This window comes from Amblyomma mixtum, chromosome 1 (genome assembly GCF_055824585.1).
Source record: "Amblyomma mixtum isolate Tamu chromosome 1, ASM5582458v1, whole genome shotgun sequence".
Lineage (NCBI taxonomy): Eukaryota > Metazoa > Arthropoda > Arachnida > Ixodida > Ixodidae > Amblyomma > Amblyomma mixtum.
In genome coordinates this window covers 311,245,277-311,257,823 of record NC_143012.1, presented here as the reverse complement: position 1 = coordinate 311,257,823, position 12,547 = coordinate 311,245,277, and the positions used below count along the sequence as shown (strand labels likewise).

At 50.2% G+C, this 12,547-nt stretch overlaps 2 protein-coding genes across 5 annotated transcripts in view; one reads left to right on the top strand and one right to left on the bottom strand.

Annotated features, from left to right (window-relative positions):
- Positions 1 to 12,547, bottom strand: part of Shrm (shroom) — a 444,260-nt gene that overhangs the window by 56,185 nt on the left and 375,528 nt on the right. For both annotated transcript variants that reach the window (XM_089566904.1, XM_089566905.1), the window contains 2 exons: positions 3,063 to 3,951; positions 743 to 1,065 (listed from right to left, as the gene is read on the bottom strand). In XM_089566904.1, coding sequence (XP_089423030.1) covers positions 743 to 1,065; positions 3,063 to 3,951 — 1,212 coding nt within the window. The remainder of the gene's footprint in view (positions 1 to 742; positions 1,066 to 3,062; positions 3,952 to 12,547) is intronic.
- LOC149372430 (uncharacterized) overlaps positions 1 to 12,547 on the top strand; it is a 276,300-nt gene that overhangs the window by 74,613 nt on the left and 189,140 nt on the right. The window lies entirely within an intron of this gene.

The window sequence follows — 12,547 nt, the reverse complement described above, 5'->3', positions numbered from 1 at the left end:
CTAGACTGCGCTTTACAATTAACCTGCATCCAATCTTTTTTCACGTTGCTTTAAAGCGTGCAGAACGAGAGCACACGCGTCATCGTTTTTTAGGCATCCCGAATCCACCAAATGCCCTATGCAAGCCGGCATTTGTTATTGTAACGACTGAAGCCAGAAGAATTGTGAAACAGTGATGAATATGAAGGCTGCGTAGTAGGTGTATATTATTCGTGAGGTGAAAATGTAGATAAAGCCTACTGGCGAGGAACGCGATGCGAGTAAGTTGCACAGAAAATCAGTTCAGATACTCAAAGCCTCACGTCAGTTCTCGCTGCAGGCGGAGTGGATTTACCTTATATCGTTATAGGCTAGAAACAAAGCGCTGCGCCATTTTATACCACTTCCACAGCGCCAAAACGAATTTAAGGGTGTTTCGATGAACGCGTAGTGGACGGTATTCCTTGTAGAAAGTCGCTTACGAATAGACAGTTCAAGTATGGCGCACGCAGATATATTTACATAAAGATAATGTACGCTAAAGGAATGCGGTCTTCGCAGTGTGTATCGGGTTGCAGACCTTCAACTAAATGTGTTGATGACGTAATGTCTAGCACAATTCCCATGTTTAGAGCCCGTATGCAAGCGCGCTATTCAGAAAACTCTGTCATGCGATTCCCATGCAGGCGTTTCAAGCACCCACGCGTAGGTAAATGTGCGTACTATCTAACGCGATACCCATCAGGAGGTGTGAGGGGCTCACCTAGGGTCCGCGGGGTCGCCCTCATGGACGGCGGCAGAGCCCGGCTGCTGCTGCTGCTGCGCCACGTGTTCGAGGTCTTCGGGCGGCGGCGGCAGGGGCTCGTCGTCGTCTTCTGCGGGCAGCGAGCAGGGGTCTCCCTCGCGGCTCGCCGGCGGGAACGGAGGCGGCGAAGGCAGTGGCAGCTCGGGGCTCGAGCACAGGCTCGTCCACGACACCGGCCGCAGGGCTGCCGGGGCGTTGGATCCGACGTCGCTCACGCTCACAGCGACGTGCCTGACGGTGTCGGGACGCAGCAGTTCCGCGTCTCCAGGACACGGTGCGTCCTACGAATGAAGGAGGCACACGGTGGTTAAGTGAAAAGCGTACGGAGATATTGTCGCAGGCTAACAAAAACAAGTAGCAGTCTTAGCCGAGCCGCAGCACTGTTTTTGTGGCTAGCGATCCCGACGCAATTTCTGTTAGCTCAACACAGAGTACTAAGTACACTTACTCTGAGTGAAGTTTTTCGACGCAGAAATGCAGATATTAAACGAAAACGAATCCAATATAGTGAGAATAAAATATGACATCAAATGTATAAAAACAACAAGCCCTTTGCGCAAACGCACTAAACACAAGAGCCCCTGGTAAGCTGGCTTTTCTACATAAACAGTCATGTTGAGGCAAAGCCAACTTTAAAGCCACGTAAACTATGGACTTGGTCGAGCGAAGTACTGGAGACCTGCTTTGGTTTGCAAGCCCGCCATGGATGCATGTACTGTTTACGATATGCAAGCATCATGCAGAGGAGTTCTTGAGCTATAGAAAATGAGTTTCCGGAACAGGCACTCCGCTTCCTGCATAACAGCGCACATTACCAGTTTGAGCAAGAGACGAAGATAGAAAACAGACTTTAGCCGCTGTGGTTGCTCAGTGGTTAAGCCGCTCGGCTGCTTAGCCGAAAGACGCGGGTTCGATCCCGGCCGCGGTGGCCAAATTTTGATGAAGGCGAAATTCTAGAGACCCGTGCATTGTGCGATGTCAGTGAACCTTAAAAAAGCCCAGGTGGTCGAAATTTCCGGAGTCCTTCGCTACGGCGTCTCTCATGGCCTGAGTCACTTTGGGTCGTTAAACCACCATAAACCAAAGCAAAGCAGACATTAGTCCATCTAAAAAGTTGTTTGCAGCGCTGTGAAGGCTGCGGCGTTCTGAGCCAATCGGTACGGCGCGCTGCAAAATGTGTTTTTCCGTGCCCCAAACCCCGCGACTGGTGGCTCCATCAATGGGAAGGAGAGAGAACCAGTGTCCAGCTGCTGTACGCTGGAGACCATAGGGTATAGTGAGCTAGAACCAGAGGGTGCTGAGGTGACTTGGCCAATTAGGCGGACGCCATGTTTATGGACGGCGGCGCTCCACTTCACATCAGGCCCTCGCTGTGCTGTGTTCGTGCGGACTTTCTGCTCTAATTTAACGAGCGCCTGAAACGCTCGCTGCATTTTCAAAACACTATCACATACTACCTTTTTAATTACTGCAATAAATGTTTAAAAAAGTCTCAACTCTCCTCAGATATTTAGACACTATTTGTTGTCTTCCTTTGTCCTGACTGGACGAGAGAGCTCTATCTTTCACACTGTTGCAAACGACTTCTGAGACGAAATATAGTATAAATTATTCACTTCATACGCGATACAGGTAAGGCCCCTGAAGGGGGCTCTAATATACGTCCTGAGAAAAAAAATACAGAGGAGCATGACGTCAACGAAAGCAGAATCAAAATCCTACCTAAGCGCTGTTTCGCAATACTTCGCACACATAACGCGCATGTAAGGATAGATTCCACTTTACACAGGTGGTGTGTAACGCTTAATTTCAAGTACATATTTTTTCCGAGTGCACTCAGGCTACCTTCCATGGTGGTCGGATACAGTGTAGCCAAGGCCGGTGTCATCCGTCGGCCTCCACCGGTGGAAATTCGGAGAACTTGCTCAGAAGAAAAACGCAAAACGTGACTTCAAGCTGAACGTAGTGATATATTCGAAGGTTTTAGCAGATCGTTATAGTATACCGCAACTGGTGCCGCTGTCATCTGCAGCTGGCTGCATACGTGGACCATGAGCATGCGTAGCCACTTCTCAGAGCGGCGCAGGTAAGCTAAATGGTTCCACTGTTCGCGAAAGCCTAAAACAGCAATCAAAAGTGTTGCACGTGAGAAGTAATACCATCGTACAGGAAAGGTAACGGCGGCGGTAGACTACAAAGAAACGCTAAAATATACTAGTAAAGAGGAAAGCGTCAGCCAAGCAAGTGCGTGAACTTTACAGCGCATCTGACGTCTTACCGTTCGCGACAGAGTCACGTGACTGGCGATGCGGTCTGTGATCCTCTGAAGTTCGGATTCGTCGTCGACGCCGTTCTCGTCCGGAGCCGCGGCCGCAGACGCACCCGCGCTTCTCTTGGGCGGCGGTCGGGGCGGCGGCTTCGGCTCGGATGGGCTCCTGCGGGGAGGCACAGCCGGCGGCGGAGCCGGGAACCCCGAGACGCTCGAGTTTGCTCCTCCTTCCAACAAGTCGGCGTCTCGAGCGGGCTCCTGGATCCGCACGTCTAGTCCTTTCTCTTGAGCCCTATCGAAAAGCTTGTCCTGGCTTTTCCTCGCGGGCTGCGAACATCGAGTGCTTTCCGCGACCTCCGGATACCTTTCGTCCGGCATCTTCTTATCCCGCGACCTCGGGCTGCCGCCGGAGCGCGCAGTGTGTATCCTGTCCTGTGCGTTGCTACTGTCGCCTCTGTCTTGACTCCGGTCGTTCCCCCTGTGGTGTAGGGCGAGATGAACCGGCGTCACCTCTTTGGGGCCGGGTAGCGCCGACGTGATGTCAGACCTGCGACCGTGCTGCGTCACCAGGACGGGGCTGCTGCCATTGTTGTTGTTGATGCTGCTGCCGCCGCCATTGGCTACCCTGGACTCGAGCAGCTTCTCGGGAACCCTGTCCAGAAGCTTGTCTTGCGCTCTCCGGTCGACGAAAGGCTTGCTTATCTGGGGCACCATGTCTACCACGCTGTCTCGCTGCTCGGGCGCTGGGCCGCCCCTGTCGCACGCGGCCTGGCTGCTCGCGGGAGCCACGGCGAGTGTGACGCCCTCGGAGGTGAGCAGCTGCAGCGCGGGCGTGCCCCGGTCCTGGAGTCGCACCTCTCGCAGCTGGGCCTTCCGTCCGCCGCTCACCGAGGGCCTTCTGGAAAAAGAACGAAAGCGACCGCCCATCTCTAAGAACAACGCCCCGACAACCAACTGAGCTACGTCGCTTCGCGACAGACAACGATCACTTGGGGGTAACCGAAAGCACAACAAAGGAAAGTTGCCGGCTCTCTTTTGCGAGGTGTGACCACCAATCACCTGCTTAAGCTCGAAAAATACTCAAACGCTATTTCCGTTTTGCGAAAGAGAGAGAATAAACTTTTATTGTAAAAAGGAAACCGGAGCGGATTGGGAGCGGAGTGGGTTCCCCAGTCCAGGACTACAGTAGCTTCCGCCGACGATTTGGCGATTTACGAAACACGCGCGCATTAAGACATTGGGATTGCCATGTGGTTTACGTTTAGTCCCGTCTGCAAACCGCCATAATAGAAAGTTTCGATTCAGTCATATTAAGAGTGGACTCGTCAACAGGCCCTGGAGCTCCACAGAGAAGAAAAAAGGCTGATAATTTTCCGATGTGTTTAATACATGTTCTCTTCAACCATTTATTAATTGTTCTCTTTACGCATCCCTCTTCGTTGCGGCAGCTTAGTAAGGAAGATCAAAGCCCTGCTGGTTAAGTAGAATTTGGGATCGCACGTTAGTTAACAATACCGAGATCTCAAGTCACATCCCATAAACGACGGTGTCTTGGTATCAGTGTTACTGCTTTCCATACATCTGGGCATTTTGATAAAGTCGAAAGCCACGAGCATATGTTGTTTTTCCGGCTTTTGTAAACGCTAACGGCTCCAAGGAAACATTTAATTAGCATTTATATTTATATCGTATGAGTTCAGATTTAAAAGTATGCAAACGATCTTTCACTGCTTCGAAGGTTATAATAGGATGTCCAACAAAGATCCCCAACACTCAGCTGGCACGCGTTCTTAGCCCTGCCAAGAATTGACCCATAAATGTGGCCTTGATGACGTTTCTGTAGTTTGTTCATTATATTGGAAGTTTTCCAACTATACTCTGGTTAACTTAGCTGCGGGGCAGAATACTCGTCTCTTTAACTACGGCAATTCCAAAATGAGGACGACACAGGAAACAGAGTTGTATATACAGGCTTTAATTTCTTCAGTTTTCCTCGGAACAGGCCACAATCCCCAATATTCATTTCCTCGTCATTCACAGTCAATAACAGAGAAAATGAAACGGTTTCACTTACTATTCATGCAAATTTATGAGTGAGCACCTGAGGCTTATTCGGCGGTCACAGCAGTGTACACTGAGAGCAAAATCATTAACTCCCGTTTTCCGAAATAAAAAATAAATAAATAAAAACGAACGTACTGGCGAAATTACGTGTCACTATTCCGAGGTGATCCAGGTTTTGAATGACTGCGTATTGAAGCAAGTGTCTGGAGGAGGCCATCTAATAAGCACACACTTTTCATCTTGAGTGCTCTTCTTTGATTTAAAACAATTAATCAAATGCTCTCTCACTTAGCATTCGAGCGTCTGCCTAGACATCCAAAGTTCGCGATTAAGGGCCACATTCATTTAGAGAACCAATGCATTCCACGCCAGCGCAGTTCGGTGTCCACGTTTTGGCGACGACACCAATGCTGTTCGAGACGTGAAAGGAAAAAAGAAAAACATGAGCAAATCGAGTTGCAAATCTATTTGCGCCTTTCCGCTATACACGTTATATAAGTGTCCGCAGGGCCCGTGTTGCGCTCGCACCGAGCCGCTGGGTCGAATGATTACACATCCCTTTTGGTCACGGAAAGAGACAGGAACAAAAAAGAAAGGTAAAAGCGAGTGGGAAGGGGTTTAAGAGGGAAAGACGAGCTATCTTACTCAACGGGATATATCCGTCGGGACATTCCATTGCCCGTCAACGGGAACCCTAAGGTCTCGTATAAAAGGGAAAGAAACCGTCCAACAGCGCACAGATGAGCACGTTTACGCACACACAAAGACACCCGGGCACCCACGCATAAAGCGCAATCGAACCGGCAGCGGGCGGGCGGGGAGATAGATGGTGTCATGCGAGACGCATCCTTCCGCACGCGATCATCAACCGGCGGCGCATCGCCTCTCTTCTCCTCCCACCATTGAGGCGTCGTGAAGAATGCGATTCCCACTCGGAGCAGCGGCGGCGGGTAGGCGTACAAACCGCGACGCACAGGAGAGACACCGCCGCGTTCCCCCCTCGCTTCTCCCATCCCGCACTCAGTTCTTCGCTTTCCGAGCGAAGGGCGATGCGCGCACTCATTTATATGTGCGTTTCTGCGCGGCTGGCGCGAAGAACCTGCGAAGAGGACGGAGCAAGCGGCGGGTGCCGCGTTCGAAAAGCAGCACCGAGGCGAGCGGAAACGACGACGACGACGATGCTCATTGTGCGGCGGCGGGCGAACGCCATCAGTCTTCCCCGCGTGCCGACCTGTTTTGACGCAAACGCGTGCCGGCTCCGATTCTCGCTCGGAGAGGCTGATAAAGACGGGACGCAATTATTAGAGCGACGGGGGCGCGCGGACGGAACTGCTCTCGTTCGATGCTCGCGACGGAGAAGCGGCGCGAGGGAGCGAACATACTGTCTGGAACTGTCTTGACCATGACGAAGATAAGTACTCTTGCCGAGGCGTGCGTATAGGGACTGTGGTATGGCGTTACCGCCGTCCAAGTTCGCATTTCATTCATAGGAGAACGCGCCGTCCTCGTACTTTGTTTTTTTGACAGGAACCTAGCAACACAGGGTGGTTTCATGAGAATGCTCCAGTGGCGACAGCACGAAACAAAAAAAAGGGGTGGGGTGGGTGGAGGTCTCGCTAGGCCCTCGCAGAGGTGATGGTGGTGATGGTGCGCATGTACACCGGAATTAGCCTTACAGTGGTCTGTCGGCAATCGCTCCGCCTGAGTCACTGATTTAAATGATCGTGGTTCTGCCACTGTTCCATAAGGCCAGCGTACTCTAAAAACTCCAAGAACTGTTGTGCCACTATCGCCACCCAGTTCAGAAGCCCTCAGGATGCACAATATGAGAGAAGACGTCGTCCAAGGGAACGCTCAATCTCCTCAGGTTTTCCGGTAGATTCTCACGCTCGGCATAGAAAACGCGAGCGCGATAAAACGAAAACGTTCACATCACCGGCAACACCACGTGGAGTTCGTGCGCAGGCGATTCAATAGAGTAGCTCTGAACCTCTGAATGAACCTCATGAACGCAAGAGAGATGCAGAGACGATCGAAGTCAGATTAGTGTTGCGCCACTATACTCGTGGACAACTTTTTGTGGCAATGCTGCAGAGGCTAGGCAGGAAAGGGAGGAAGACGGGCCTGTGTACATGTGCCGTAAGGGAGGAGGGGGGGGGGGGGGGGTTGTTGGGGCTATGTTTGCGTAGGGGTGAAAGGGGCGAAGTTTGGAGACGGTGCTGTGTAACCCCCTTTCCACGGCACGGGGAAAAAGGCCCGTTTTCTTCCGTTTCCTGCATAGCCACTGCTGCACTGGCAAAAAAGCTGTCTCTGAGTATAGCTGGCTTGCAAAGTTCACGTCCTTTGGGACATACACTGAGTGCCTAAAGAACCTGCAATGTTCCATAAAAAAAACTTTCCATTAAAAATGGAGGGAAGAGGGATGAGGAATTATTATTGGAAGCACACAAGAACCTTAGAAGAACAAAAATTGTGTTGGAACAAAAAGGAGTACTGATTTAATGGTTGAACGCAAACAGCTACTTTCAACCAGTTGGAGTGCTCATGAAATTGAAGCGTAATATTTGAACTGCAGAAAGAGCACAAATTATCTCAGCGCAAAAAAAAAAAAAAGAGAAGAAATAACAATCTGCTGCGGACTACTTTTGATTTTATTTATCATCTATGTAAAGAATATAAGAGTTTAGTTTTGCTTCCTTCTGGAAGTTGATTAACCAGCTCCTGTTTTTCCAACAACTAAACCTCGCTACATCCATTAAAACCACTATTTCTTACCGCTACTTTTCTATTTCGCGCCACATCCGGATTACGTACCATCACAAAAGAAGGGATAACACGAAACAATCTTTTTCCTGACGCGTCTGGTTCAACAGGAGCTTAACTGGGACTCAAACAGCAATATAACACGGTCTGCTGCCAGGCATAGTCTAATGGCCCTGCCAAAAGCAATGAAAAAAAAAAGAAGAAAAAAGACGGCGTTGATGAATAAGCCACACTGCCTGAAGTTTGCCTCGGACACGTTACCGTGCCTTATGGATGCACAGCGATGGAGCAGAAGCGCCGGAGAGATATACTGACAACTACGCACACAGGCACGTTCGGAAAAGAAAGAAGAAAAGAAAAGAGAGAGAGATAGAGACAGGAAGAAGAAGCTAACTCGCGAACAAGCTTCTATTGGATTATCCGCCGCCGTTCGTCCTGGGGGCTCTGTACGCGCGCTGAGATATTGCGGTCCCAACACGAGTTGACAGCCGGGACACGCGCCGAGAGGTTCTGTATTTTCTGGCGAGCGGCGCTGGAAATGGCTGACCTACAAGGGACATAATCGCCGGTCACAGAGCGGCGGCAGTTGATGTCCGCCCCCTGCCGGAGGAAGTTGGAGCGAACGCCGGTATATATAGCTTCGCTCCACGAGGTCCGCCATGCAGACGTCAGGAGAAGCCGTCGGTGCGCCTCGCGGGCCGTGCCGGAGGGGTTAGAGCGAGTAACACAATGTGTGACACAGTGTTGTGTGATCCCTCGGACAACGCAGCTGAACTAGATGTCAAGGAAAACTCATGCGCAGGGAAGAGCAAACATGCAGTCGGTCACTGAGGGCACGGCGAATGAATAAGGAAGGGAACAAACCAGAAGCAATGAGATGAAGAATTAAGACAACGGATAACAAGTCTTCCGTCTCAAAGCATTCAATACACCAAGATAGGAGCCATAACTACTAAATAATAACAGCTCCGGACAATTATTTGTTGAGAAATTCCAACTCCCCATCTTTTTTTTTTTTCCCCGTACGATACGGAATTATCCGATGTATATATACACCGTGGTCACTTAACCAGACAAAAATACAAGTTCACTTTTACACCCATGCTGGTATTTAATGGGGATCGCAGAAAAACACATTTGGAAAAGAACTTTGACGTCTGCTGTAGAATTCACCAAAATCGGAAACGCACACTGGGACAATATTCGGTCGGAATTCTTTTTCCACTCTGCGCTGCTGCTGTTGGAATCATCCCCGTCTTTGGTAACGTAGGCGGCGAGCCATACTGATTGCTTAGTATCAACCCTGACGTCACGGAAGGCAGCTGCCAATAAGGCCGGAAAATAAAAGAATATATTCCGTCATGAAATGCGGCCCCCAGAATCTGCGTCGAAGCCGTGTGTTCCCCTACAGGCGCCCAATCCCGTGCATTGTCAACCAAATTTACGATGACCCTCCGGCTGTTCATGTACAATGCAACGTGGTAAGGAAGTCTCCCATGCAACATCATTAGCTGAAACTTACCATATCCAGTCTTTGTCAAAAGTAACCACGCTGCATGGTTTGCTTCTAGCTCGTACAGTGGAGCTCTTACAGCTTCCCTGAAGCTGAAATGGTCGTTAAAGGTAAAGACTGTGGGTCTTCTTACCTTCCAACACCTTTCGAACCTTAGAAAAACCCCAAGGGCTCCACTATACAAGCTAGAAGCAAACCATGCAGCCTGGTTACTTTTAACAAAGACTGTACATGATAATTCAGAGAAGACCTAGGTAAGTAAATAGCTACTCGCGTAAAAGGTAACAAATTCTGTAGCGTTGTCGTCCCGAGAGGCGCGGCTTCTTTCATCATGCTTAACATTGCCGGCTTCGCCGATCACACATCTGGTACCGCTTCTGCCGTTAGCGCTGCCCAACCTTTCGCTACAAGTGACCTCACACATCTTCTCATTCGACTTCTCATTCAAGTCAACGAACTCTCACTCAACATATGGCATGGGCGACGGCACGCAAAAACTAAACAAATAATAGTAATGCAGCGCACAACGCATTCTACCTTCAGCACAGGCGGGAAAATGAGCATGAAAAAACTTTGAGGACGATCCCGATTCTTCCTAATGCAAAATTTGAGCGCAGCTCTGTCGGTGTCTCAGGCTTTGCTGGGTCGTCGGCACGTCTGGCGACGATATTAGTTCGATAATAGTATTAGTTGAAGAAGACGACTATGTGCAATGCACAGCGCGCGAGAATGTGTATATTAGTCCGATCGCAGCATTAGCTCAAGACGGCGACGTGCAATGCACAGCGCGAGAGTGTGTTGCATTTTAACACGAGGCGTGATCGGTTGCTGTGTGTTGATGTGCCACTGTCTTCTTAATGTCTGTAGATAGCTCATGTACATAAAACATCGCATCATAGTAATAAAAAAAGGGGCGATAGCATCGTGCTCTCGTGCAGTGGCCAGCGAAGCTGATCTGTTCGCGGCACGGCGGGTTGGAATCCCAGTAGCAGCAATGTTCATTTTTATTTATTTATTTGTGGTTTGGCTCGGCTACACCGACGGCGGCGACGCGGCTAAACCCACGAACGGCCGCCAAGGAGCTGAACTCCAAAATATGATGGAGGAAATCGACCAAATCGATTGATACTTCATCGCCCTAAACTGATCACACTAGAGAAGAGAGTGGCAGCTTTCGATATCAACAACCAAGTGCTTGCGCTGTAGCCGCTGCAGCGTTACATTTAGCACAAGCAGAGTCGCGAGATGGAAGAGGCGCCGGCAACCCAAACTTAAAGAACCTCATTAGGCGAGCTTAGCGCTCTAGAAGTGAAAAAAAAAAAGAAACCGAAAAACGTGATGTATGCTCCTCGGATAAGCAAGATAAAGAGAAACGCACATTACAAGTAATATCGTTGACTTGCTCACTGTAAGAGGATCTTCGCCGCAGTTTGAGCGCTAAGCGGACACCTCAGATGCACCACTGATGTCAGTGATGCATCTCAAGGCATCTGAGCTGCGGAACTCCGAACAAAACATGTCAACCTCTCACCCTTCGTCGTCCCGGCATTCGACAAATGTTCGCGTAACAAGGCTCCGCGCATGCTTGAGGAGACAAAGCGAGACGGCGCGACATTTCGTAACGACGAGGCTCCACGAAGTTCGACTCAAGCCGCGCCTTTTCATCCGACGAAGTAGAAGAGAACCTAACAGCCTTCGATGAACGAAAGCAGGCAAAGCGAAATGAGCAAAAGGCGGACTACTCAGAGACAGACATACGATAACAACCTATTTAATCCGCGCAGTTGTTTACGCACACGGTCGGAGGCACAAAGCCCCTTTTCCGAAACTATATGAGAACACAAACAAGCTGTCGACAAGAAATAAAAGTGAAAAAAGAAAAAGAAATGCGAAAAAGAGCGGACCACGTCTAAGACGCGGGTAACACCGACGCTCCGGCGGCAAAAGGGAGGATGGAGAGCGGGCTTCGGGTCCTCTGTCTCTCTCTTCTGCCGTTATCTCTTCGCTACACGACCACAAAAGACGGCTCGTTTCGGGCTCGACTGGACAGCGCGAGCGCCGCTAACAAGCGTAGCACGGCATCCCCGCAGGTTGCGTCCCGAAGAGACGCCAATCTCTGGGCCGCACACGGCCCGGCAACGTCGTTTGGGGCCGACACGCCGGCTCCCATGGAAGAGGGCGCGGGGGATGAAGAATCCTCGGGTCGCAAAACACTCTTTTTGAGTGAAATAAGGAGACTCCGGTGACCGGCGCCGGCCGACCAAGCGGAAAGCCGATCCTTTGTTCAGCTTCGCCAGGGAGAAGGAGGGAAAAAGATGCAGCTATATAGTTGGCGCTGAAGACGCAGCCGCAAAATGAAGTGAAAAATGAAAAAAAGAAAACAAAATAGTGTAGCCGCTGAAGAAAGCAAGAAGCAAGCAATACGGAGAGAAGGCTCAAAGGCTATGGGATGTGAAGCAAGATGCGAAACGCCAAGACCTGTCGTTCATTTTGGGCTGCCTCTCTGAGAACTAATACAAAAAAAGTAATAGACAGCCACAACGTCGGCTTTGCAGCGAAGAGCCACATCGCGAAGGGGAAAGAAGTTTTTGCTCTAAAAAGTGAAGTACGGGGGATCGAGGACCGCACTGGTCGCCGCAGCGAACGATAAAGCGAGAAAAGAAATGTAAGAGGAATAAGAGAACGGGGGGGAGATAGTGAGGAGCCAAAGCCCACAACTGAAGCCTCAGAGACGAAGCACGGGTCCTCAAAGTGGCCGCCTGCGGCGAGAAGGACCGCAGAGGCCGGCCACTGAACTGCGTTATTAGTGCGGTCTGCGGAAACAGTGAGGGAAAAAAGAAACGATGAAAAGAAGGTAGTATACGACTAGTGTCTGTTCTGGACAGTCTCGCTGATGAAAGAGTGCTCACTTTCCCGCCAATATAACCTACAGAATCGACAGCCTTGCTCTTCGTGCCGGCATGTCATATCGTGGCAAGTCAGTTTCCCCGGGTTACTTTGACATCTCCACGCATTAAACAAGGCCTGAGAGGCAGCCATTTAACTCGCCTAAGCGCTCTCAATTACTTGATTTATGACAGAGTGCATTAACTGACAGCTCCGAGCGTTAGTGACTCCTTCGACAGAGCGAGCGTGGATGGTATGGTATACAGCA